This window comes from Mizuhopecten yessoensis, unplaced genomic scaffold, assembly GCF_002113885.1.
Source record: "Mizuhopecten yessoensis strain PY_sf001 unplaced genomic scaffold, ASM211388v2 scaffold4507, whole genome shotgun sequence".
Classification (NCBI taxonomy): domain Eukaryota; kingdom Metazoa; phylum Mollusca; class Bivalvia; order Pectinida; family Pectinidae; genus Mizuhopecten; species Mizuhopecten yessoensis.
In genome coordinates this window covers 302,208-328,386 of record NW_018405581.1, presented here as the reverse complement: position 1 = coordinate 328,386, position 26,179 = coordinate 302,208, and the positions used below count along the sequence as shown (strand labels likewise).

At 35.8% G+C, this 26,179-nt stretch overlaps 1 protein-coding gene across 1 annotated transcript in view; it reads right to left on the bottom strand.

Moving 5' to 3' along the window:
* Positions 1-26,179, bottom strand: part of LOC110449137 (probable gamma-butyrobetaine dioxygenase) — a gene marked incomplete at its 3' end in the record, with an annotated part of 64,502 nt that overhangs the window by 32,558 nt on the left and 5,765 nt on the right. Inside the window, exons 2-5 of the mRNA XM_021495780.1 lie at positions 10,300-10,464; positions 7,077-7,159; positions 4,807-4,919; positions 3,006-3,133 (exon numbers count right to left, since the gene is read on the bottom strand). Of these exons, the coding sequence (XP_021351455.1) occupies positions 3,006-3,133; positions 4,807-4,919; positions 7,077-7,159; positions 10,300-10,462 (487 nt within the window). The remainder of the gene's footprint in view (positions 1-3,005; positions 3,134-4,806; positions 4,920-7,076; positions 7,160-10,299; positions 10,465-26,179) is intronic.

The window sequence follows — 26,179 nt, the reverse complement described above, 5'->3', positions numbered from 1 at the left end:
GTGTTACATGCCTAGTGTAATCCACAAACACCTTATTGGGGCTGAATCACCCAGCAATGTATCAGGCCTTAGGTGTTAAATGCCTAGTGTAATCCACAAACACCTTTATAGGGGCCTGAATCACCCGGAAATGTATCAGTCCTTACGTGTTACATGCCTAGTGTAATCCACAAACACCTTTATAGGGGCCTGAATCACCCGGAAATGTATCAGTCCTTACGTGTTACATGCCTAGTGTAATCCACAACCACCTTATAGGGGCCTGAATCACCCAGCAATGTATCAGGCCTTAGATGTTACATGCCTAGTGTAATCCACAAACACCTTATAGGGGTCTGAATCACCCAGCAATGTATCAGGCCTTAGGTTTTACATGCCTAGTGTAATCCACAAACACCTTATAGGGGCCTGAATCACCCAGCAATGTATCAGTCCTTAGGTGTTACATGCCTAGTGTAATCCACAAACCCCTTATAGGGGCTGAATCACCCAGCAATGTATCAGGCCTTAGGTGTTACATGCCTAGTGTAATCCACAAACACCTTTGTACAGGCCTCTTGTTTCATCCCTTTTAGTAGTGATGACCCAATTAACAATCAATTATCTTTAACAAAGGTTGAAGTTTGTTCAGTGTTCTCCAGAAGGATTTCAATAGGTTGTTGCGATGAGATTCTATATTTGTATCCCCAGAGGTACATGATGTGTCATTGACTGTCAGATCGGTATTTATGTCCAGGCTACATTGTATTTCTACTGATGGTCTCCTTTTTGCTGTCATGGGTTTTATTTGGGCAGAAACATTTGTTTGAATTTGTGCACTAAACAGGGATGGTTTTAGCAGCATTCTCACTTCACTGTTTATGGCCTCCAACAGCTGTTGATGGGACAGTTTGACCTCCTGCTGTAAATCTTTGATTTGCTTGATGCATTTGGAGAGGATTGGTGTAGGGTACACTGGTCCCAAGGTGTAAAGGCTAGTGACAGGGCTGACCACTGCACTAATGTTCTCCTGGATGGGTATCAACTCTATAGGGGTCGGTGCTGTGCACATAGGTCCAAAGCTAAGAAGGCTGGTGTCAGGGCTGGTCACAGCAGCAGCTCGCTGGGGTGTGGGCACCATTGGTCTCAAATATCTCTGGCTACTGCTGTGCTGTATTGGTGTGGAGGGACTGGCAGGGAGTAGACAGCCTTGACACTGGTGTCACTGAAGTTATGTAACATTTATTGGGGGCTGACCATAGTGTCCTGCTGTTGAGATTTCCTTATTCCATCATCTTTCATAGGAATCCTTCATTATTTATACAAAAACTTTTAATTATAAACAATAATTGAAATCTTTACTATAGAGTTTTGAACTGGCGTTTAAAACAACTATGAACTGAAGTTAACACTGTAGTGCGCTGGAGTTTACATTGCAGTGCACTGGAGTTAACATTGCACTGAACTGAAGTTAACACTGAAGTGAACTGTAGTTAACATTGCAGTGAACTAAAGTTTACACTTTAGTGCACTGGAGTTAACATTGCAGTGAACTGAAGTTAACACTGTAGTGCACTGGAGTTAACATTGCATTGAACTGAAGTTAACACTGTAGTGAACTGGAGTTAACACTGTAGTGAACTGAAGTTAACACTGTAGTGAACTGTAGTTAACATTGCAGTGAACTGAAGTTAACACTGTAGTGAACTGGAGTTAACATTGCAGTGAACTGAAGTTAACACTGTAGTGAACTGGAGTTAACATTGCAGTGAACTGAAGTTAACACTGTAGTGAACTGGAGTTAACATTGCAGTGAACTGAAGTTAACACTGTAGTGAACTGTAGTTAACATTGCAGTGAACTGAAGTTAACACTGTAGTGAACTGTAGTTAACATTGCAGTGAACTGAAGTTAACACTGTAGTGAACTGTAGTTAACATTGCAGTGAACTGAAGTTAACACTGTAGTGAACTGTAGTTAACATTGCAGTGAACTGAAGTTAACACTGTAGTGAACTGTAGTTAACATTGCAGTGAACTGAAGTTAACACTGTAGTGAACTGTAGTTAACATTGCAGTGAACTGAAGTTAACACTGTAGTGAACTGTAGTTAACATTGCAGTGAACTGAAGTTAACACTGTAGTGAACTGTAGTTAACATTGCAGTGAACTGAAGTTAACACTGTAGTGAACTGTAGTTAACATTGCAGTGAACTGAAGTTAACACTGTAGTGAACTGTAGTTAACATTGCAGTGAACTGAAGTTAACACTGTAGTGAACTGTAGTTAACATTGCAGTGAACTGAAGTTAACACTGTAGTGAACTGTAGTTAACATTGCAGTGAACTGAAGTTAACACTGTAGTGAACTGTAGTTAACATTGCAGTGAACTGAAGTTAACACTGTAGTGAACTGTAGTTAACATTGCAGTGAACTGAAGTTAACACTATAGTGCACTGGAGCTAACATTGCAGTGAACTGAAGCTAACACTGTAGTGAACAGTAGTTAACATTGCAGTGAACTGAAGCTAACACTATAGTGCACTGGAGCTAACATTGCAGTGAACTGAAGTTAACACTGTAGTGAACTGGAGTTAACATTGCAGTACCTTTTTAGCTATTTGTGTAGTACACAACGCACTCAATGCAGAGTTTATTTGCTCCCAACTGTATGCCAATTAGATGGTGTGAACAACTGTCCAATCACAGGGTATCAAACATTTTCACTTATAGAGGTTTATCATATTTAATTGTATCCCTTACTAATCCTAGGATGCTGCAGTTAATCACAGCTCTTTGTGTGTATCAACCCACCACCCTCAGATACATTATGCCTAATATTGGTGTTTGGCTTTGACAAGTCCCTACTGTTCTGATTATTGTCTCAGGTCAAAATAACCGACAAATTCCTGCTTTTCTGACTACTGACTCAAAATCATATTATCTATACTTAAGTGGAGAAGAAATCCCAGTAAATACTCTGAGAAGAGATCTGTGTCATGGTTTCCTGAGGAAATGACCACTTACCATTGAAGTAAGCTGTTTCAATAACAGTGCCAGGGTTGACATTAGTGGTCTCTAACAGGCGCTGACCAGAGTGGGGCTGAACACATTCTGGACACTGACAGTTGTACCGTAGCCACACCGCATGATACCTGTAATGTCATCATGTATCAAAGTCTTAAAACGGCTTTATCAACAAAATGAATTAAGATCAAAATAATCAAAGTGTCCATTACCCTGGAAGACTGTCAGCGGTAAATATGATCCATCATAAGTTACAAATTTTGCTGTAAATAGAGGTTTCATCTTAAATGGCTTCATGGCAGTTGATACAATATGTTGGGTCCCCTTGAGTCAATAATTTGTACTTCCTATGATCAATGAACAAGTAGACAATTTCCTTGATATAGTCCTTGTCAGAACAGCTCAGTGCAATGAAATGATTTTATGTGTATGACATATTGTGACCTGATTCAACCTAAACATAACCAACATTAAAACCAGAATTCTGCTTGGTTGGGTTTTTTTCGGTAAAAATACCAACTGTTGACCAGAATACACGCAAGACAGTTGTCTGTGGGAGGGAAATTACATGTAAGACAGTTGTCTGTGGGAAGGAACTTACACGTAAGACAGTTGTCTGTGCGGCCGGAACTTATACGTAAGACAGTTGTCTGTGGGAGGGAACTTACACGCAAGACAGTTGTCTGTGGGACGGAACTTACACGTAAGACAGTTGTCTGTGGGGCGGAACTTATACACGTAAGACAGTTGTCTGTGGGTGGGAACTTACACGCAAGACAGTTGTCTGTGGGAGGGAACTTACACGTAAGACAGTTGTCTGTGGGAGGGAACTTACACGCAAGACAGTTGTCTGTGGGACAGAACTTACACGTAAGACAGTTGTCTGTGGGACAGAATTTACACATAAGACAGTTGTCTGTGGGAGGGAACTTACAATCTCACACTTGTAACCTTAAAATAAATTGAAGCTACAGACAAAATATCAGTATCTAGGACTCTAAGTCATTTAAAAGAACCTGTTTAAACATTTGAACATATTTGACCTCTGTGACCTTAAAGTCAAACAAGGTTATTAAGTTGAACAAACTTGATAGCCCTCCATCTCAGCATGCAACTTGCCAAATATCATCACCAAAGACTTTTTGTTTATTGAGATGAAATAATTCAAAAGTTAATGCATATTTGACATTTTGTGACCTTTAAAGTGGGTCAAGGTCATTCACATGAAAAACTTAATAGTTCCTCATCTGATCATATTAATATCAAGTACCCTATTCATTTTGGTTATTCAGAAGAAGTTGTTGAAAGTTTTTCATATTTTTGACTCCTTTGACCTGGAATAAGATCGACTCAAGTTCATTTCTTTAAACAAACATGGTATCCCTTTATCCCAGCATTTTATTGGCCACCCTGGGCTTTATGGTAATTCAGAAGAGGCCAGTTAAAGTTGTAAACATATCTGACCCCTATAAACTTGAATATTGGTGCAGGTCATTCATTTGAACAAACTTGGTAACCCTTCATTCCTGCATGCTACTGGCCAAATATCATCCCCCTGGGTATTTCTGTTATTCAGAAAAAATGGTTTAAAGTTTAAACAGAGAATTGACAGAAAGATCTGAGAAGTATCCAATACTATTGGATTACTGTCGTGATAATATACCACAATAATGGAACTATCCCAGTAGTGTTTTCCCCAATAGTAATAGTATTGCAATAGTGAAAAATACACACAGGTCACCCCTAATGGACGGATAACAGACTGTACGCCATGGCATGATTGTTGACCTTTGCTATGTACCTCAAGTCTTTTCCATTATGCCACTTTAAGACCAGTTCCTGTCCATTGTTACAGAGTAAGGTTTTCGGCTGTGTACTTGTGGTTTTGCCTTGGGACAATCCAACTTGTGGGTGCTACAGGAAAAATTAAAAAGTCATGAAAAAATATTATAAACAAGTTCACAAGAGAAAAAGGTTTAACATTCATATTACTTCCTTTATTATTCTATTCTTCAATTTGTTAACATTGGTTAGTTACATCTTAATGATAACACAGGGACCTGAACATTAGCATTGGTTAGTTACATCTTATTGATGACACAGGGACCTGAACATTAACATTGGTAAGTTACATTGGATTGATAACACAGGGGCCTGAACATTAACATTGGTGAGTTACATAGTATTGACAACACAGGCACCTGAACATTAACAGTGGTTAGTTACATAGTCTTGATAACACAGGGACCAGAACATTAACATTGGTATGTTACATCGTATTGATAACACAGGGACCTGAATATTAACATTGGTTAGTTACATCTTATTGATAATACAGGGACCTGAACATTAACATTGGTTAGTTACATAGTATTGATAACACAGGCACCTGGAAATTAACATTGGTAAGTTACATCGTATTGATGACACAGGGGCCTGAACATCAACATTGGTAAGTTACAACGTATTGATGACACAGGGACATGAACATTAACATTGGTCAGTTACATCTTACTGATAACACAGGGACCTCAACATTAACATTGGTAAATTACATCGTATTGATGAAACAGGGACCTGAACATTCACATTGGTTAGTTACATATTATTGATAACACAGGGGCCTGAACATTGACATTGGTTAGTTACATCGTATGGATAACACAGGGACCTGTACATTAACATTGGTAAGTAACATCGTATTGATGACACAGGGGCCTGAACATTTACATTGGTTAGTTACATATTATTGATAACACAGGGGCCTGAACATCAACATTGGTAAGTTACACCTTATTGATAACACAGGAACCTGAACATTAACATTTTTAATTTACATCGTATTGATAACCCAGGGACCTGAACATTCACATTGGTAAGTTACATAGTATTGATAACACATGCACCTGAACATTAACATTTTTAATTTACATCGTATTGATAACCCAGGGACCTGAACATTCACATTGGTTAGTTACATCTTTTTGATAACACAGGGACCTCAACATTAACATTGGTAAGGTACATCGTTTTGATAACACAGGGACCGGAACATTAACATTGGTAATTTACATCTTATTGATAATACAGGGACCTGAACATTATCATTGGTAAGTTACATCTTTTTAATAACACAGGGACCTGAACATTTACATTGGTTAGTTACATCTTTTTGATAACACAGGGACCAGAACATTAACATTGGTATGTTACATCGTATTGATAACCCAGGGACCTGAACATTCACATTGGTTAGTTACATATTATTGATAACACAGGGACCGGAACATTAACATTGGTATGTTACATCGTATTGATAACCCAGGGACCTGAACATTCCCATTGGTAAGTTACATCTTAATGATAACACAGGGACCTGAATATTGACATTGGTTAGTTACATATTATTGATAACACAGGGACCTGAACGTTAACATTGGTAAGTTATATCTTATTGATAACACAGGAACCTGAACATTAACATTGTTAAGTTACATCTTACTGATAACACAGGGACCTGAACATTAACATTGGTAAGTTACATCTTATTGATAACACAGGGGCCTGAACATTAACATTGGTTAGTTACATCTTTTTGATAACACAGGGACCTGAACATTAACATTGGTAAGTTACATCTTATTGATAACACAGGGACCTGAACATTAACATTGGTTAGTTACATCGTATGGATAACACAGGGACCTGAACATTAACATTGGTTAGTTACATCTTTTTGATAACACAGGGACCTGAACATTAACATTGGTAAGTTACATCGTATTGATGACACAGGGACCTGAACATTAACATGTAGTATGTACGTTTCTACCTTGATTGTTTATATATCCCCCATGATTGTTTATGCTGAAAAAAGTCAAAAAGAGGCAAATTGGCCTCAATGAATTATGCACAAAGTATTGAATAGATCTTACTTAATATGATTATCAGCCCAACCGGGGGATCAACCCTTTCTTCTGATTTTCATCATCTATGGATCAGTTTATAAAATGTTAGGCAAATCTGTTTTGGTTGTCATTAGATGTGGGTGTTGGTCTTACAGTGTCTCACCATTGTCCCGTTGCTTCGTGTTGTAACATGACCAGGCTTGTAAATTCTCCATCTTGATAGTTCTGACTGGGTGGAGGGTGATGCTGTATCAAAATGATGATTTTTTAATTCATACTACACTTGTTAATTTACAATTCCTTCAAACTTTCAGGTGAAATAAAATACTACATATGCAATGTAATGATACAATCTCTTTTGCAATAAGGAAGAGTTAATCTATACAGGCAGCTCTACTGTACATACATAGTACATATTGAGGATTTATGAATAACTCAAAAAAAGCTACCAACAACAGGCACATGAATCTTTACAGTCACATGACCTCAAATCAGATGCCAGTTTGACCTGCATCGCTCACCTGGTATAAATCTCACACTTGATACCTTGAAATAATTAATAAAGCTCTTGGCAAAATATCAGTATCTATGACTCTAAGTCATTCAAAAGAACCAGATAAAACAGTTGAACACATTTGACCCTGGCTAAATATTATCACATTTGACTTCAGTGATCTTTCAAGTGGCCAAGGTCATTAAATTGAACAAATCTGGTAGCCCTTCATCCCCGCATGCTACTGGCCAAGGTCATTAAATTGAACAAATCTGGTCGCCATTCATCCCCACATGCTACTGGCCAAGGTCATTAAATTGAACAAATCTGGTAGCCCTTCATCCCCGCATGCTACTGGCCAAGGTCATTAAATTGAACAAATCTGGTAGCACTTCATCCCCGCATGCTACTGGCCAAATATCGTCACCCAGGTCATTTTGGTTATTCAGAAGAAATTGCTTACCCAGTAAATATTTTCACATATTTTACCCCAGTAACCTTGAATGTGGGTGAAGGTCATTCATTTGAACACACTTGGTTGCCCTTCATCATTGCTTCTACTGGCAAATATAATTTCCCTAGGTCTTTTGGTTGTGCAGAAAAAGTTGTTTGAAGGTTCTTAAAGGAAATAAACCCTGTGACCTTGAATATTGGTGAAGGTCATTCATTAGAACAAACTTGGGTAGTAGAATACAGTAGAAATGGCCTGATCCTAAAAATAAAGGGCATGTCTCAGGTAAACATGGATAAGTGGCTTCATCCTGCAGAACACACCTACATATATATTTATAAAGCACATTTTGAATACATTTTTTAGAAGAATGATTTTTTATTTAAGAAGATGAAAAGCTAGCTTTTGTTTTGTAAACACAGATTTGCAGATAGCCAAAACTGTAGTCTCAAACCAAATTCAATTTATTCATTTTTTGAAAAAGTATGAAGCCCACATCATATATATGCCAGTTTTAGTGCTGATTTCATTTTTTAATTTTGATACATGCAATATTACAGGAGTTATTCATTGTAAAAAAATATCACCCATGGCCACCGTACGCTACTGTACACTACTAACTTGGTAACCCTTCATTAATGCATGCTTCTGGCTAGATATCATCACCCTTGGCATTTTGGTTATTCAGAAAAAATTGTTTGAATATTATGTTTAAACTTTTGACCCCAGTGACTATGGAAGTGGGTCTAGGTCATTGATTTGAACAAAATTGGTCGCCCTTTATCCAAGCATGTTACTAGCCCAGCATCACCCTAGGTATATCCATTATTGAAAAGAAATTGTTTAAAGAAAGAGGCCAAGAGGGTCTGTGTTGCTCACCTGGAAATGTTAGCAAAATGGAAGTTGAAATAGCCAGTTGTTGCTGGTAGTGTACATGTATTACATGGTTAGTCAGAGGTTATATTTATATACAATTGCACAAATTCCTGTCATTCCTACAGGAAAATGAGGATTTAGAAGAATTTGCTATGTTTCCCATATTGGGCCCCGCCCCTCTGCCCCAAATGGGGTCAGACCCATCATTTATACAAAATTAAGTCCCCTTGACTTCACCCAAGGATGCTTTAGACCAAATAGGGACAAAATCCAGACCAAATTGGAATGAAATTCCTTAATCCCTATGGTAGAAGAAGGATTTTAAAGGTTTTACCTCTATTTCCCTTATTGGGCCCCACCCCTCTGCCCTCAGGGGGGCCACACCCAGCATTTATACAAAATTTAGTCACCTTGGCCTAAGAAAACTTCAGACCAAATTTATTCAAAATCTACTGGGCCGTTCAGGGCTAGTAGTGTTTTAAAGGAAAAGTTGACGGACAGACGGACGATCGAAGACGGATGCTGCGGTATGGCATAAGCTCACCATGGTCTTTCTGACCATGTGAGCTAAAAAGTTGAAGCCAGACGGAAGACAACAGACAGTGCACCACGACATAACTTGACTATATGGCCCTTCGGGTCAGGTGAGTATAATGTTTAATGATGCCTAAAAACTTGTCAGAGACTTATCTTATTCATTTCACATCTGTTACCTCCCAGGGGGATCAATGTAACATTTATTTCAATAGGGTATATAATCATTCCTCAACTCATCATGGATTTCTATTAGAACTTTTATTACTCTGCACCTCATGAATCTTCATTGGAAAATTCTAATTAGTTTACTATGTGGACCTCAAAACTGGTCAAGGTCATTGATTCAGATTTTCACTCTTCATAGCACTTTCCACCAATACTTAGCTACAGTTCAAACATTATGATACAAGTCCCCTTTGTTATTTAGAGAGAGAAAAAAATGATTTTTTTAATCATTTGACTCATGTGACCATAAAGTAGACTGTGGTGGTCATTTATTTGGTCAAATTAAATTTGTTTGTCCTTTATCCCAGAAATATTTACTTAATATCATCATCCTAGATCTCCAGGTTACTTAGAAGAAGTTTAAAGTTGTCTTTTTACAAATTTGAATCCTGTGACCTCAAAAGTAGTTCAAGGTCATTCATTCGGAAAAAAATCTGAGCATGCTAGCCATATATTATCATTCTAGGCCTTTTGGTTTAATATTAATCAGAACTCCACAACAGGTTTGTTCAAATTTGATCCCTTTGGTCTTGAAAGTTGAACCAGGTCATTTATTTGAACATTCTTGATAGACTTCTATCCCAGCATGCTAATAGACAAATACCATAACCCTGCATGGTTATTCAAAAGAAGTAATTTAACTCATTCACCCCTAAAATTTCATAATGAACTATGGCAACCTTTGAAATGAAAGAGTTCAAATGGGTCTTCAGGGGTGAATGAGTTAAGGTTAATGTTAATATGGGATGGATGTTGCATCACACCATGAGCTCGTTTGGCACTTCAAGCAAGATAAAAACTTACCAGCGGCTTTGTGAAAGCTACTACATATCACCTTCTGAGTGGCCTTACACCTACATGGTTGTCGGCTTAAGGATGACCACCAAGTAATAAAGTATCGGTTCAGTACCTCAGCAGAATAGAGCTGACCAGTTACATTGAAACGTCCAACACCGGAAAAATTCATACCTATGAAAAAACGTATATTATGTTCAGACACGGAAAACTTAAAAAATTGTCTGCAAAAGAATGTTTTTCTATTTTGTGCACATGAAAAGCTGATGGACGATCCATCTTAAACATTGTATAGGATATACAGACACAAGGAAACTCTGTAACAATAAAGGTAAACATTGTATAGGATATACAGACACAAGAAAACTCTGTAACAATATATGTAAACATTGTATAGGATATACAGACACAAGAAAACTCTGCAACAATATAGGTAAACATTGTATAGGATATACAGACACAAGAAAACTGTAACAATATAGGTAAACATTGTATAGGATATAGACACAAGAACTGCACTCATATCTATGAGATCTGCCGCAGTAAATGGAAGAAGAAGAAAACTCTGTAACAACATATGTAAACATTATATAGGATATACAGACACAAGAAAACTCTGTAACAATAAAGGTAAACATTGTATAGGATATACAGACACAAGAAAACTCTGTAACAATATAGGTAAACATTGTATAGGATACAATATATGTAAACAATTTGTAAGATCTACAGGCACAGGAAAACATCAGATCAATGCCAGTAAAACTAGATTTTACTCGAAGCATGGGCTTCAAAAATACCTCTCCCCAATTACTCGAAAGTTTGGAGATCATTGATGAATCAGTGGCTGAGATGTGCTGCAGAAACTAGAATTATACAGAATTACACCATTAGTTGAGCACTTGAAGAGGATTCAAAGTTGGTGGTTTGTATGCAGTTGATCGTTTCCAAATCCATGAAACAGCTTTTCTGCCGTTATCAGTGTATGACACGTCATCAATTTCTGAATCGGATCACGATCATCATGCCCCATTGGAAACCCTGTAACCCTAGTCAAAACTGCATCACCAAAAGTTGCAACATCAACGATGTCTACCAATCCATCCAAACATTCGTCACCAACGAGTCAATCAGTGCATGTCCCTGTATCCCTGGAAACAGCTGCTGCCGAAAATAATGCTGACAGTGGAGTGAGATGTCCAGATGAGGATGTAGTACCCCTGTTACAGGCACTTGTAAATGACACTTTTGCTGTCCAGGAACAAAGCGAAAAGGAAAATCTAAATATGTCGACCACTTTGTACAACCAAATTGAAAACATATTTAAAATGCCTACACCTGTAAAAAATAGTTAACGCAAAAAAGACTGTCACAAGCCATCGGTTACTTACAAACAACGAAATTATCATATAACAGCTGGCAGAACAACTGAAAGAAGAAAAACTTCAGGCACAGGAAATGACACAACAAAAGCGAAATCTGAATAAAAAGTCAAAAGAAGAGGAGAAAACGACAAAGAAACGCTGTTTAAAGAAAGAAAATTTGTGTTGGAGAAGACTTTAATTTGCTTGGGGGAGTACTGTACAGGATATAATTATGAACTGAACTGGGCAATCTGTACTTTGTGTAAAAGTGGATGCATTTAGAATGTATGCCACTTCATACGAAATAAAAGTACTGTTGAAATGTCATCTGTGTGACTAAAGATACAAATTATAAACGCATTATCGTGTCAGGAATACACAGGTTGAACAGATTTTGAGGATTTTTAATTTAGACAAGAAACCCCAGATGGATCTTGGCGCCCACCATTGTACCATCTTCATTAGCTCTTTGTCAGTTCAATCTTTTTTCTTCTTTCCTCTAATCTGTTTGATCGAGTCATGTTAACAGTAAATGCACCTTGAGGTAACTTTTGATCTAAACTTAATACTGATGTGTATGAAAGCCAACCTTCAAAGTGAGTTTGTCATTTCACATATTTACTAGTACAGTACTTAATGTGAAAGAAATAGAATCAATCATTGCAATATGAGAAAGATCTGTCTAGTTCTTCCTTTAGCCATTTTGTTTTTATGATCAGTCTCAAAATATAACATGCACAACGAGGGATCAAGGGGAACCTTCATATCAGATTTGAGAAATGATCCGTCAAGTTATTCCTGAGAAATAGTACTGACAAACCTTCAATGTCAAAAATTGAAGATGGCTGTTGGTAGGCCATTTTGTTTAACTGATCAGTTTCAAAAGTAAACATGAACAATAAAGGATAGTGGGTAACCTGCATTGGCTGGCTCAAAATATTTTTTTGGGACGAGTAAAAAATTTGAAGCACTGGCCCAAATGACATATTGGTGGCCCAAATAATTTTGGGAAGAAATATTTCCACAGCAACACAATGCTCCAGCACATTTAAATTACATATAACATGACAATGTTTGTAATATGTAAAACTGAATAAAACATTATATGTTTAATTCTTCAACTCCGTTTCCGAAAGAAATACACAAAACTCGCAACTCAAAGAAGACACCCTGGCTGCATTTTACATAGAATATCTTAAAAAAAAATCATTACATTTTTTAAATCACGGACAGTTCAATTCCAATCAAAGTAATGACAACTGAAAAATATACTGCCCCCCAGTTAATGTGGAAGGAACTATAATTTCTTTTATTCATAAATTTTTCAACAGTCACCCAAACTATTTTTGTTGGGCCAGTGACTCCCTCACTTTTGACAACTTTTGGTCATCCATTTCAGGCACTGCTGCACAACAAGGGAACAAGGGGAACCTACATATAAAATTTAAGAAAGATCCCTCTCATTCTTCTTGAGAAATAGTGATAACAAACTTTCACTATCAAAATCCATGATGGCTGCCTGTCGGCCATGTTGTTTATCCGATCAGTCTAAAAAGTTTCCCTGCACAGCTAAGGACCAAGGAGAACCTACATAAAAATTTGAGAAAGATCCCTCCCGTTCTTCTTGAGAAATAGTGATAACAAACTTTCACTATCAAAATCCATGATGGCTGCCTGTCGGCCATGTTGTTTATCCGATCAGTCTCAAAAGTTTCCCTGCACAGCTTAGGACCAAGGGGAACCTACATATAAAATTTGAGAAAGATCCCTCTGGTACTTCTTGAGAAATACTGATAACAAGAATTGCTTAAGGACGGACAACGGACGACGGACCACGGATGCAGGATGATTTGAATATCATCTGATGGGCTAAAAAGTAAATATGCATACAAATCTTATTCAAAAAGATTAAGCAAGTTACCTTCTATTGAAATACTTGCATATATCTTTATCTAAATACTTGCATATTTGTATGGAAATACTTGCATATTTGTCAGAATATAAGCCTAAAGTCGCTAATAGATTGAGTTTTTTAAATGTAAATGTTGTGATATGATGTTTAAACAAAGTTGATTAATTTGATTTTTATCAACCTTATTGTCATTGCTGGACCTGGTTTTAATTGTAAATGAAATCTTGTATTCTATATTTGGTTATTTTACATAGAAACATCTCAATTATCATTGTCATAGGTAAAACAATCGAAAGTATCCTAACTGTGCACGCATTATCTACTGGGGGATTTAAAATCGTGTTGTTGAACTGATGTGGAAATTGAAAGAATCAATTAAAATCTGGAGTCCTTTTCTTTTGTTATGTTGACCAATTTTTCAGGGAGTTTAATTTAACTTATTACTCTTACCTTATAATGTTACATGATTTACAATCTGGTGATTTATTTCCTGTCTGCCTATGTGGCCTGATTAGCTCCCTTGCTCTATGTGATTATACGACGCCTGGTGGAACTTTTGTTGCGCATGCGTCATTAACTCTATCTTTTTGAAAATGTAACCCATCGTGGGTAAAAGGTAGGTGAAATAGTATGTCTTGATTATTCAACTCTGTGATATAGTATGTGCATGTGTTCGATCTGTAAGACTACATAAATGTAAGATGGTCTCCCGATCCCGGACTTTCGGAGTTTGAAGTAATTTCATATCTGATGCGAATTTAAAACCTAGAGGTCCCGATATTTAAAGGCTGATTCACACTTGCAATACCAACATGAATCAAAATTTAAAAGAAGTTTGATATGACACATATTTGAAGCACAATGCTTATTAGGTTGCCCAGGCAAAACAGAGAGTGAAACTCCTTTGCACATGTGTGTATAAACTCGCTGTAACCCTGCTATCATAAACTGGGTCACGCACCCGTCAGCAAGATACACGCCTCTGTTTAGCAACTGCATTTGTAACCATGTGTTATAATGCACACAAAGAAGGTAGACTTTCTTTCTGTGTTCTTATTTATGAAAGACCTGATAGAAGGGAGTTGGAGGTACTGCTATAAGGTCGTTTTATTACGATAATAAAAAAATAATCAATATATATTTGTCTATTTATCTATTTTAAATACGTTTTTGTAAGAATAAATGATTTGGATAATATCTGACCAGTGATCATTGTAATTAATTTATATAATAATAATAATAATAATAACATAATTTATATCTTTTGCAGATGCTGTGCAACTGCCAATTGTATGTAGGTGCTGCATTCCAAGAGTTAGATATCCCAAAACGGTTTGGAAAAAAACCCTGATGTATACCCCGGATAAACATGATGGAGATGGGCGACAAGCTGCTGATTAGGTTGTTTAGAGAAATAAAATGTTACTCAAAACAGTGTGCTGCTGTCTGTTTCTTTGTTATTTTATGTTACCAGTTGCCCGAATTTCCTCTCGCCCTGACATCGGACTAAGCATTTGACAGATAAATGTCCCTTACCAGACGTCTACTTACCTGTCAAAATGTCTAAGTCTGGTGTAGGGGCCAGAAGAAACTCGGGCAATGCTACCAGTTGAATGGTCCGAAAGAAGGTTGAATGCTAATGTACAATTCAACTTTTAATCAATGAAGAAAATAGACGTTTATTCAACGTCGAGCTTCAACGTCTATTCAACGTCAAGCTTCAACGTTTATTCAACGTCGAGCTTCAACGTTTATTCAATGTCGAGCTTCAACGACAAGGATCAACGTCAAATTTTGGTACGTTGTTTCAACTTTCACAATCAAATATAAATTAAACATTTAAACAAAGTTGAGACTGCTGGGTGTTTTCATAGGTTAATAAAAAGATTTATTTTTTAAATAAATGGTGGTCGAAAATACTCTGGTGTGGTCGAAGATACCACAGTACGGTGGTCAAAGTTCCCCATATGGTAGTTGTATTATCCCAAATAAATGACTTGTCTTAATGACTAAAATTTGTATATGTTTGTGGAGCAATGAGTCTGGTGGGCCGTTATTAACAGGTTGGGCACAAGTTTGCGCATATGGGTAATAATCCCGCATTTGGGTAACATCTTTGTATGTTATGTTTAAATGCAATTCAAATCTACTTTCACTATCCTATTTAAAAAAAAAAAAAAGTTGTTTATAATAACCATATAAATAGCGATTTTTAATAAAGATAGTGAAGTACAAAATTTTGATTTTTTTATATAGGATAGTGAATGTAGATTCGAAGTGCATTCAACCATAACATACAAAATTTTGATTTTTAATAAAGATACTGAAGTACAAAATTTTGATTTTTTTATATAGGATAGTGAAGGTAGATTCGAAGTGCATTCAACCATAACATACAAAGATGTTACCCAAATGCAGGATTATTACCCATATGCGCCGTTGTGCCCAACCTGATTAATGCATTAGAAAAGTAGATTAAGCTAATACTACTCACAGGACGTTCAAGAACGGAAGCTCGTATAGTATAAATGACATAGGGTCCAAAGGTGGTCGAAATAAGACCACCTTACCCTTTTATAGCGGATCAGTCAAAAAACAAACTAATTACTGTACAAATTACATTGAAATTATTTATCGCTCCACTTCCGTAACGTTCACACAAACAAGCAGATATAAAAGCTTATTTCAATTTAAATGTCTAATTTACATGACAATTTATACTTACTTATTATGTTTATCTAATAACACCGTGTTTAGGTCAAAGCGTACTGTACTGCAGTAGTAGGCACACGTGTGTTAGGCCAAACATTCGTTGTGACTTCAGCTTGACAGCAGGAAGTCCAAGGGAAATCACTCTGTCAATCTAATCGGCGCCTAGATAGTACACTTATGTTTTTTTCTTTTGAAAAAAAAAATATATGCAAATATTCGCCTAATCTAATTCCGTGGTTGGAATCATTTTTCTTCTTTGTGTGTGTGTGTGGTGGGGGGCTGGTAGATACAGGGGTATACTACATTTCTTTTTGAACCCCCCCCCCCCNTGCTGTTAATGTCAGCTAGCGTAAGTCCGTCTCTGCGTAAGTTAATCGTTTTTTTTAGTTTAAACATATTTTATTGTACAAATACATATGTCACCCTGGTAAATACTAGCCGATTCGGTTAGAGAGAATTTCTCTTTAGCTCATTCGGTAGAGCGTAAGACTAGTAAACCAGAGGTCCCGGGTTCGACTCCAAGCAGAGTTAGTGAAAAAAATAATGAGGGAAACTATATCCTATCCTTATTTTTGATGAAACTTGGGAGATGACTCCTTGGTCCGAAATGTTTGGTACGTCTGTCGCGCCAGTTGCTGCAACTTTGTCTGCTGTTCCTTACTAGTGTTTTGGTATCGTTGGAGGGAGGTTAAAAACTGCCAAGATGGCTTATATAAATGTATATAAATAAAAAAATAAAAATTGTATATTTGAAAGGTTTATTTATTGCATATATTCATGTTTTTATAGAGAAGTATATATATTATGTTTGTTATGTACCCCGGGTCTCTAGCTACCGGTTATGCCCGACAGTAGAGAAACGTCTCTGCTTCCGTTAGGTACACTACTTTGTTTCGTTTGTCAGGTTTAGCCGGAGTCTGAGATTATCCGAGGGGACGTAGGGACCCGGGAGGAATCGCTGTGACCCCTGGAATACTCGGGACGAGTTCTTTCCTGGATGGGGAGTATGTCACCCTGGTAAAATAATAGCCGCAAATTTCATGACATGCAGCCTGGTATAGTTATTTTCATAATAAACAAAACGATTGTAACGAAGATTTCATACATATATAACAACGTGCACACATAAATAAAAATAAGAAAAGATAATTATAATTATACGTCCCTGATAGTTTCAAGTGTAAATAAGCAATTACAATAAATATATTGTTTACGGTACAATAGAATTTGTTCAGCATACAGCATCTCTTTTACCAGTGAACTCCCCCCCCNCTACTCTGAGTCCTGAATCGCAACAGTTAATAAAACACGAGTGTCCACTGTACATGTATGTTCTGAATTAGTTTTTTATTCGGCTAGAGTAAACAATAATTAAAACGGGCATCGTAACTAGCGACATATCCTTACATACATCAATGTATAATATATAGGATGGCGGAAAATATGATAGAATCCTTAAATATCTCAATTCCTAATCGAGATTAACATTGACTAACTTAATTAATTTTTCATTATTTTTTTATTTTGGGCAGCATCCAATATTAATTACCAACCCCCACCCCCACCCCCTACCCCACCCCCACGGCCTTCTTCTTCGCCCCTCGCACTCACAACACCTTTGAAAGGACACATTTTAGCAAAATGTATCATCATCAGTAGTTATGTGCAGTGCAATTTGGGAAAATAAAACAATAGAAATGTCAGCATAAATGATCGGGTGACATTATTACTAAGAAACTAAATAATGATCAACGAACATATCAATATTCATTGTCAGAAAGACCACTAACGTTAAATCATGAAAGAACACTTGGATAATTATTAAAGTTGATATGGATTTAGTTTTATTGTATTCGTAAATGTTACTATAACTGTGTGACATCGTCGACCCATTGACAAGTAAGAAAATGGCGCGGGAATGCCTGCTATCACTGATTTGCATGATTTCCTTATATGATCATAGGCCAAAGCCATATTTGGCCGTGGCGGCCATATTTGGGAACCCCACATTACCAAACGAGGAGGAAACAAATTATAGGATATTCATCCGCACACATAAAAGGTAAAAAATAATCTTGGTTGATAAAACAAAACATTCTTTCAATATGATGATATAGGTCTGTTTTACCCTTTTTGATATTTAAAATTTATTAGATAAATCCTCAATTCCGTTAGTATGTAGAACTACTTTGCCCGCGTATGACTACACACAGTACCGCGGCCGCTTATGCCGTTTATGGAGAAGTCACAAATTAAGGCTGAAGAGGATACCTACTATCGTTCCATTCCAGACTCACAGCCAGCGGAGCTGACTGGCAGTACGGTATACAGTAGGGAACCGACTACACGTGCAAATATGAACGGATCACACCTAATGAACACAAGCCAAAGTGTTTTTCCTACAATTCCGGGGGGACCGGGAAAGACGTTGACTATGGAGCAAATTGACCCATCAACATTGGAAGACGATTCTGATTCTGATGACGGACTTAGAACGATGGGTATTGGGATTAAACCCGGCAAAAAGACGAAAGGACGAGTTAAAATTAAGATGGAATTTATTGAAAACAAACTGAGACGGTATACAACATTCAGTAAACGGAAAACAGGAATTATGAAAAAGGTTAGCAAAGTTTGTGTGTGTCATTTCCGTATTAGGAAGTCTCTTACTACGGTAGTAAACCCGTCGGTCCATTCACTGGTTTGAGCACACGGGTCCGCGCATGTTGAGAGTTTATATCGCGATAGTGCCGTAACAGAATTCGCACGTGTTCATTGAAAATGATAAACTTGATAAAGAATGTTTAATGCAGTTTGTTTTGTTGTTTTATATTAACCATGCATGATTGCAATTGCATTTACTGACAATATACCGTACAGCGATGACAAGCGCGCGGTGTCAATTCAATGTTGTCATAAAAAACTTAATGTGCATGTTGTTTTATTTTCGGCTTTTTAGTTTGCATGCAATTTTAATCTTCAAAAAGATTTATCAACATTTAAATTTATATTGTTTTATGTTATAATTATAAAAGCACAAATAAAGGTTGCAGAATCAAATTTTAATTTGTATAGGATTATTCTTTCACACTCAACCAATCAATGCTATATAATTCGATTTTGTTTTGTTTTGTATCATTTTTTTGTAATCAAGTGTGATTTTGTTTTCATACATACACAAACATATTGCATTAAAGTTCTTTGTAATTTAATAATGTTTAAATGGCATATATGTGTATGTATTAATTATTGAATTAAAAAATGGAAAGGGTTAATTAATTGTTTATTGTATGGACTTTTGTTGAATTATTTGTTTAATATATAATCAGGACCCGATAAAGAGTATTCAAGTCCTTATAACCACAAATTCACCAAAATATAGTCCTGAATTGTTATATTAGATATGAATCTATGCTGTTTTTGTCATTAAACAAGACATTATGAAGTTGAGTTGAAGTGATGTCATAAGTGAATATCAACCTGATTTTTCTTTAAATAGTATCAACAATTTAACATGACAAATCATCTACATGTGATGGAGATCCCACAGAATTAGGATGTAAGAATAAACATATTTTATCTAATATTGAATCAGAAACATATAAAGCCATATATGTAGTATATACACGTCTGATTGAATGCAAATATTGATATACACTGCTTGGTTTGGTGTGTTTACATCATATTAACAGCTACAGTCATTTAAGGACATGCCAAGTTTTGTGGTGGGGAAAAAAACCCAGGAGTACTTGGCAACTGCCACACGAAGGCCTCAAACCCACAACTCAGTGATTGTAGGGTCAGATGCCTTTTTAAAACCACTCCAGATCAGTTCAAGTTCAAAATACATGCACTATATTATACTTTATAAATTAATGTACCGCATATTTTATTTTCCAATTTCAAGTAAATTTTTTTTTTATTGTTTATGGTGTTTTAAATACTCTGCACCCTTGGAATATGTCATAGCAAATTTGAAGGCAAGCTGCTACCTATTTCATTTTTGTCTCATCAATAAGTTGGGCACACTGAGCCTTTGATTTTGTCATGATCTAGTCCAGGGGTTCAGAGAGCATAACCACTGGAGAATTGAGGATAATGTTTTGTAAGATGTCATAATTTTTTATTTTTTTTTATGAAAATAATTATGTGGAATATGTTGATATTTAAATTTGAGCTGATCAGGATAAATGAATGTTATTGGATCTGAATGTTTTTTTTTGTGGAAAATCAATTAATAGTACAGGTATTAAGTTTCATAACTGCAAGATAATGTAATTTATGTCCTACTAGTGTAATTATCTTAAGGGTAACAACTTTTCTTGCTCAAAAATTAAAATGTTGATGACAATATAAAGAACGAAATAGTGTATAATATACAGAATAAAGTAGCCGCTACATAGCCTAGGCACTGTACAAAATAGCGTTAATTAACTGCATCTGCCCCATCCTGATAAGCCCATTCAGCTCCTGAGCCCCACCTTTCCTGAAGAAACGAGAGATGCACAAGTCTGCATAATTTGTTCTATAATATATCTTACTAATGATTTTTGGCAAAAACCTCCATCCATAACTAATTATAAATTATCTAACAATTTCACTTAGTATACAAACTCATTATCAAGAAACATTCTTGGACCTTGTTGATCACAATTATATTAAACAATTATAAAGGATAAGTGGTTGTAAGGACACTTGTCTACCGGTTCCGTACGATGTCTTTTGTTTTTGTCTTACTCTTGACAATTTATCAATACTTTTCTCTCGAAAATACATCGATCCTTGTCAAACCATATGAATGAGATTAGGGGATTTACCTATTGAAACAATTGTATGACATCACATCAACAATACAATGATACCACATCAACGATGCATTAACATCGCATTAACATCGCATCAACGTCACATGTCTATATAGACTTTATATAGAGGAATCACATGTCTATATAGACTCTATATAGAGGAATCACATGTGTCTATATAGACTCTATATAGAGGAATCACATGTCTATATAGACTATATATAGAGGAATCACATGTCTATATAGACTCTATATTAGTAGGACTCACATGTCTATATAGACTCTATATTTGTAGGAATCAAATGTCTATATATAGGCCCTATATTTGTAGGAACCACATGTCTATATAGACCCTATATTTGTAGGAATCACATGTCTATATATAGACTCTATATTTGTAGGAATCACATTTCTATATAGACTCTATATTTGTAGGAATCACATGTCTATATATAGACTCTATATTTGTTGGAATCACATGTCTATATAGACTCTATATTTCTAGGAATCACATGTCTATATATAGACTCTATATTTGTAGGAATAACATGTCTATATATAGACTCTATATTTTTAGGAATCACATGTCTATATATAGACTCTATATTTGTAGGAATAACATGTCTATATAGAGACTCTATATTTGTAGGAATCACATGTCTATATATAGACCCTATATTTGTTGGAATCACATGTCTATATAGACTCTATATTTCTAGGAATCACATGTCTATATATAGACTCTATATTTGTAGGAATCACATTTCTATATAGACTCTATATTTGTAGGAATCACATGTCTATATAGACATGTGATTCCTACAAATATAGGGTCTATATAGACATGTGATTCCTACAAATATAGGGTCTATATATAGACATGTGATTCCTACAAATATAGGGTCTATATTTGTAGGAATCACATGTCTATATATAGACCCTATTTTTGTAGGAACCACATGTCTATATAGACCCTATATTTGTAGGAATCACATGTCTATATATAGACTCTATATTTGTAGGAATAACATGTCTATATAGAGACTCTATATTTGTAGGAATCACATGTCTATATAGACTCTATATATGTAGGAATCACATGTCTATATAGACTCTATATTTGTAGGAATCACATGTCTATATAGACTCTTTATTTGTAGGAATCGCATGTCTATATATAAGATATTTGTTTTGTTGGAATCATCTGCCTATAAATGATATTTGTATCTATATCACCTATTTATAAGGGACATTTGTATGTTCTACCATCTGTCTGTACATTTTGTAACAGGAACGTACATAAAGCATATAACAATCAAAATGTCCTGAATAAAGAACATATCTTGAACAAATGGAGATGACATCTGTCCTTGAAGGACTTGCCTAAATGTCCAATTTATATCTGGGTTTACCATCTTTTCATTTTGTGTTTCTAGATACCTGACGATCATAAAGGAACAGCATATATTCCTATTATTAAAACATTCTACTGCTGGTACAACCATGACCTTGTTCCTGTTGTAGGCATATGAGTTATCTACTCTGACGGGTACCCAAGTGATGTTGTTGGTTGCCAGTGAAACAGGCCATGTGTACACCTTTGCTACCCGTAAACTTCAGCCCATGATCACCAGCGACAGTGGTAAGGCTCTAATACAAACCTGTCTTAACTCACCGGACCCACCCCCAGGCTCTCAAGCCGCACAGGTCATCGAACAACGAATGAATCCCACAGGATTTGAGGAGACAGAACTCAGCTATGCAGTCAGTGAGGAGGAAAGTAAGGTAAGAGAATTTCAGGTATTCTTTCTTATATTTAAATTGGTGTTATTGTGTATAGGATAACAGGGAGGTCTAGAGTCTTTTATAGGATTCTCTCACAATGTTTTCACTAGGTATACAGTCAAGGCAATAAATAATGCATTCTCTATATAAAGCAAGATTTAAGGTCAATACCAAGGTAATATAAAATGTATTCTCTTCAAATAACAAGATTTTAGGTCAACACCAAGGTAATATAAAATGTATTCTCTACAAATAACAAGATTTAGGTCAACATCAAGGTAATATAAAATGTATTCTCTACAAATAACAAAAATTAAAGTCAACACCAAGGTAATATGAAATGTGTTCTCTACAATTAAAAAGATTTAAGGTCAACACCAAGGTAATATAAAATGTATTCTCTTCAAATAACAAGATTTAAGGTCAACACCAAGGTAATATAAAATGTATTCTCTACAAGTAACAAGATTTAGGTCAACATCAAGGTAATATAAAATGTATTCTCTTCAAATAACAAAATTTAAAGTCAACACCAAGGTAATATAAAATGTATTCTCTACAAATAACAAAATTTAGGTCAACATCAAGTTAAGAAAAATGTATTCTCTTCAAATAACAAAATTTAAAGTCAACACCAAGGTAATATAAAATGTGTTCTCTACAAATAACAAAATTTTAGGTCAACACCAAGGTAATATAAAATGTATTCTCTACAAATAACAAGATTTTAGGTCAACACCAAAATAATATAAAATGTATTCTCTACAAATTACAAAATTTTAGGTCAACACCAAGGTAATATAAAATGTATTCTCTACAAATAACAAGATTTAAGGTCAACACCAAGGTAATTGATATAATTAGTATAATGTATTAGATTAAAGGTTAACACCAAGGTAACAATATTTAAGGTTAACACCAAGGTAATTGATATACTTAGTATAATGTATTAGATTAAAGGTTAACACCAAGGTAACAAGATTTTAGGTTAACACCAAGGTAACAAGATTTAAGGTTAACACCAAGGAAATTGATATAATTAGTATAATGTATTAGATTAAAGGTTAACACCAAGGTAACAAGATTTTAGGTTAACACCATGGTGACAAGATTTAAGGTTAACACCAAGGTAGCAAGATTTAAGGTTATCACCAAGGTAATTGATATAATTAGTGTAATGTATTAGATTAAAGGTTAACACCAAGGTAACAAGATTTTAGGTTAACACCAAGGTAGCAAGATTTAAGGTTATCACCAAGGTAATTGATATTATTAGTATAATGCATTAGATTAAAGGTTAACACCAAGGTAATATATGATGTTTTCTCTACATATATATAACAAGATTTAACATTTTATTTATTGTCATTTTTATCTTAATGAATTTATGTATCTTGCAAATATTGAACCCTTGCTCTGTTCTTTTCTGTCACAAAATCATCTTTCTCTGTCAGATTTGTTCTAATTTTGAAGGTCACCTGATCAGCACTTTCAGCAGTAGATGTTTTCCCTATGACAGTATGTGTATAACGTTTCAAAGTTAGCTTTGCCCCCTGGATGTTTTAACCCTCCAAATCCAACCATCAAAAATCTTTGATGTCTGACATTTCTAAATGAAAGCTCTGACTGATAAATCTAAACTGAAATCTTTTACATAAGCATATATTGTTAAAGCTGTAAACAATTCTAGACTTGTGTACTGTATGTAGAAGTGTTACCTCTCTCCCTATACATAGGAACCTCTGAAGAGGGGAAAGCGCTACAGAGGTAATAAGAAACTCTTTCAAAAGGTACAGCCGAAAACAGCTTGCTTCTCCTAGCTGAAAAGGGTTAGTTTTTTCCCCAAATTGAAAGAAAAATGAGGAATACATTCCCAATTTAGATAAACAATTGCTATTTTTCCCAAGTTAAGGTAGAAAAACACTGTCAGTACTGTCTTTCTGTGACTGATTACAGTGGGTGTCAAAAACACTGTCAGTACTGTGTTTCTGTGACTGATTACAGGGAGTGTCAAAAACACTGTCGGTACTGTCTTTCTGTGACTGGTTACAGGGAGTGTCAAAAACACTGTCAGCACTGTCTTTCTGTGACTGGTTACAGGGAGTGTCAAAAACACTGTCAGCACTGTCTTTCTGTGACTGGTTACAGGGAGTGTCAAAAACACTGTCGGTACTGTCTTTCTGTGACTGGTTACAGGGAGTGTCAAAAACACTGTCGGTACTGTCTTTCTGTGACTGGTTACAGGGAGTGTCAAAAACACTGTCAGCACTGTCTTTCTGTGACTGGTTACAGGGAGTGTCAAAAACACTGTCAGTACTGTCTTCCTGTGACTGATTACAGGGAGTGTCAAAAACACTGTCAGTACTGTCTTCCTGTGACTGATTACAGGGAGTGTCAAAAACGCTGTCAGTACTGTCTTTCTGTGACTGTTTACAGGGAGTGTCAAAAACACTGTCGGTACTGTCTTTCTGTGACTGGTTACAGGGAGTGTCAAAAACACTGTCAGTACTGTGTTTCTGTGACTGATTACAGGGAGTGTCAAAAACGCTGTCAGTACTGTCTTTCTGTGACTGATTACAGGGAGTACCAAAAACACTCAGTACTATCTTTCTGTGACTGATTACAGGGAGTGCCAAAACATTGTCAGTACTGTCTTTCTGTTACTGATTACAGGGAGTGCCAAAGAGGATAACATTGGACTCTCTCCTTTTATTGCTGTTTTTGTCTCTTCTGCAACAAAATGTTGATGCAGTGGTTTTGCATCTGTTTGTTTCATACACAGATGTAAACATTTCTTCAAACAAGTAAGACTTTAAGGTGTATAGTCGTGACATTTGGCTGCAGTATTGATTAATTGCAATTGCTTGCTTCATTACAAAATGGCTGCTGTGTGAAAGTCTATCAAATTTGTTAAAATAAATTACCTTGAGAAATGAACACACATCCAATATCATAGGGGTAAAACGTGTTGATAATTGTTTTAAAAAAAATCGTTGTCCAGTACCACAATATTTGGGAGTCACAGTATTTTTTCTGTAACTTGCAAAATATAAGATTTAATTTGTACAAAAAATGACCTTGATCTACATTTAAGGTTGTAAGAGGTAAAATGTGTTAATCCTCAAACAACAGTGAACCATGAGACCTATGTATAATATATCATGATGTTTCCCTGTAGCTTGTAGGAATAAGGCACTTATTGCATAGATCAAATGTAATAAAACTTCAAACAACTTCTAATATCTTGCTCCAAGATTTGTGATATTTGGCTTGTAGTTTAATTTGTTATTATTTCATTAGCAATTACATCT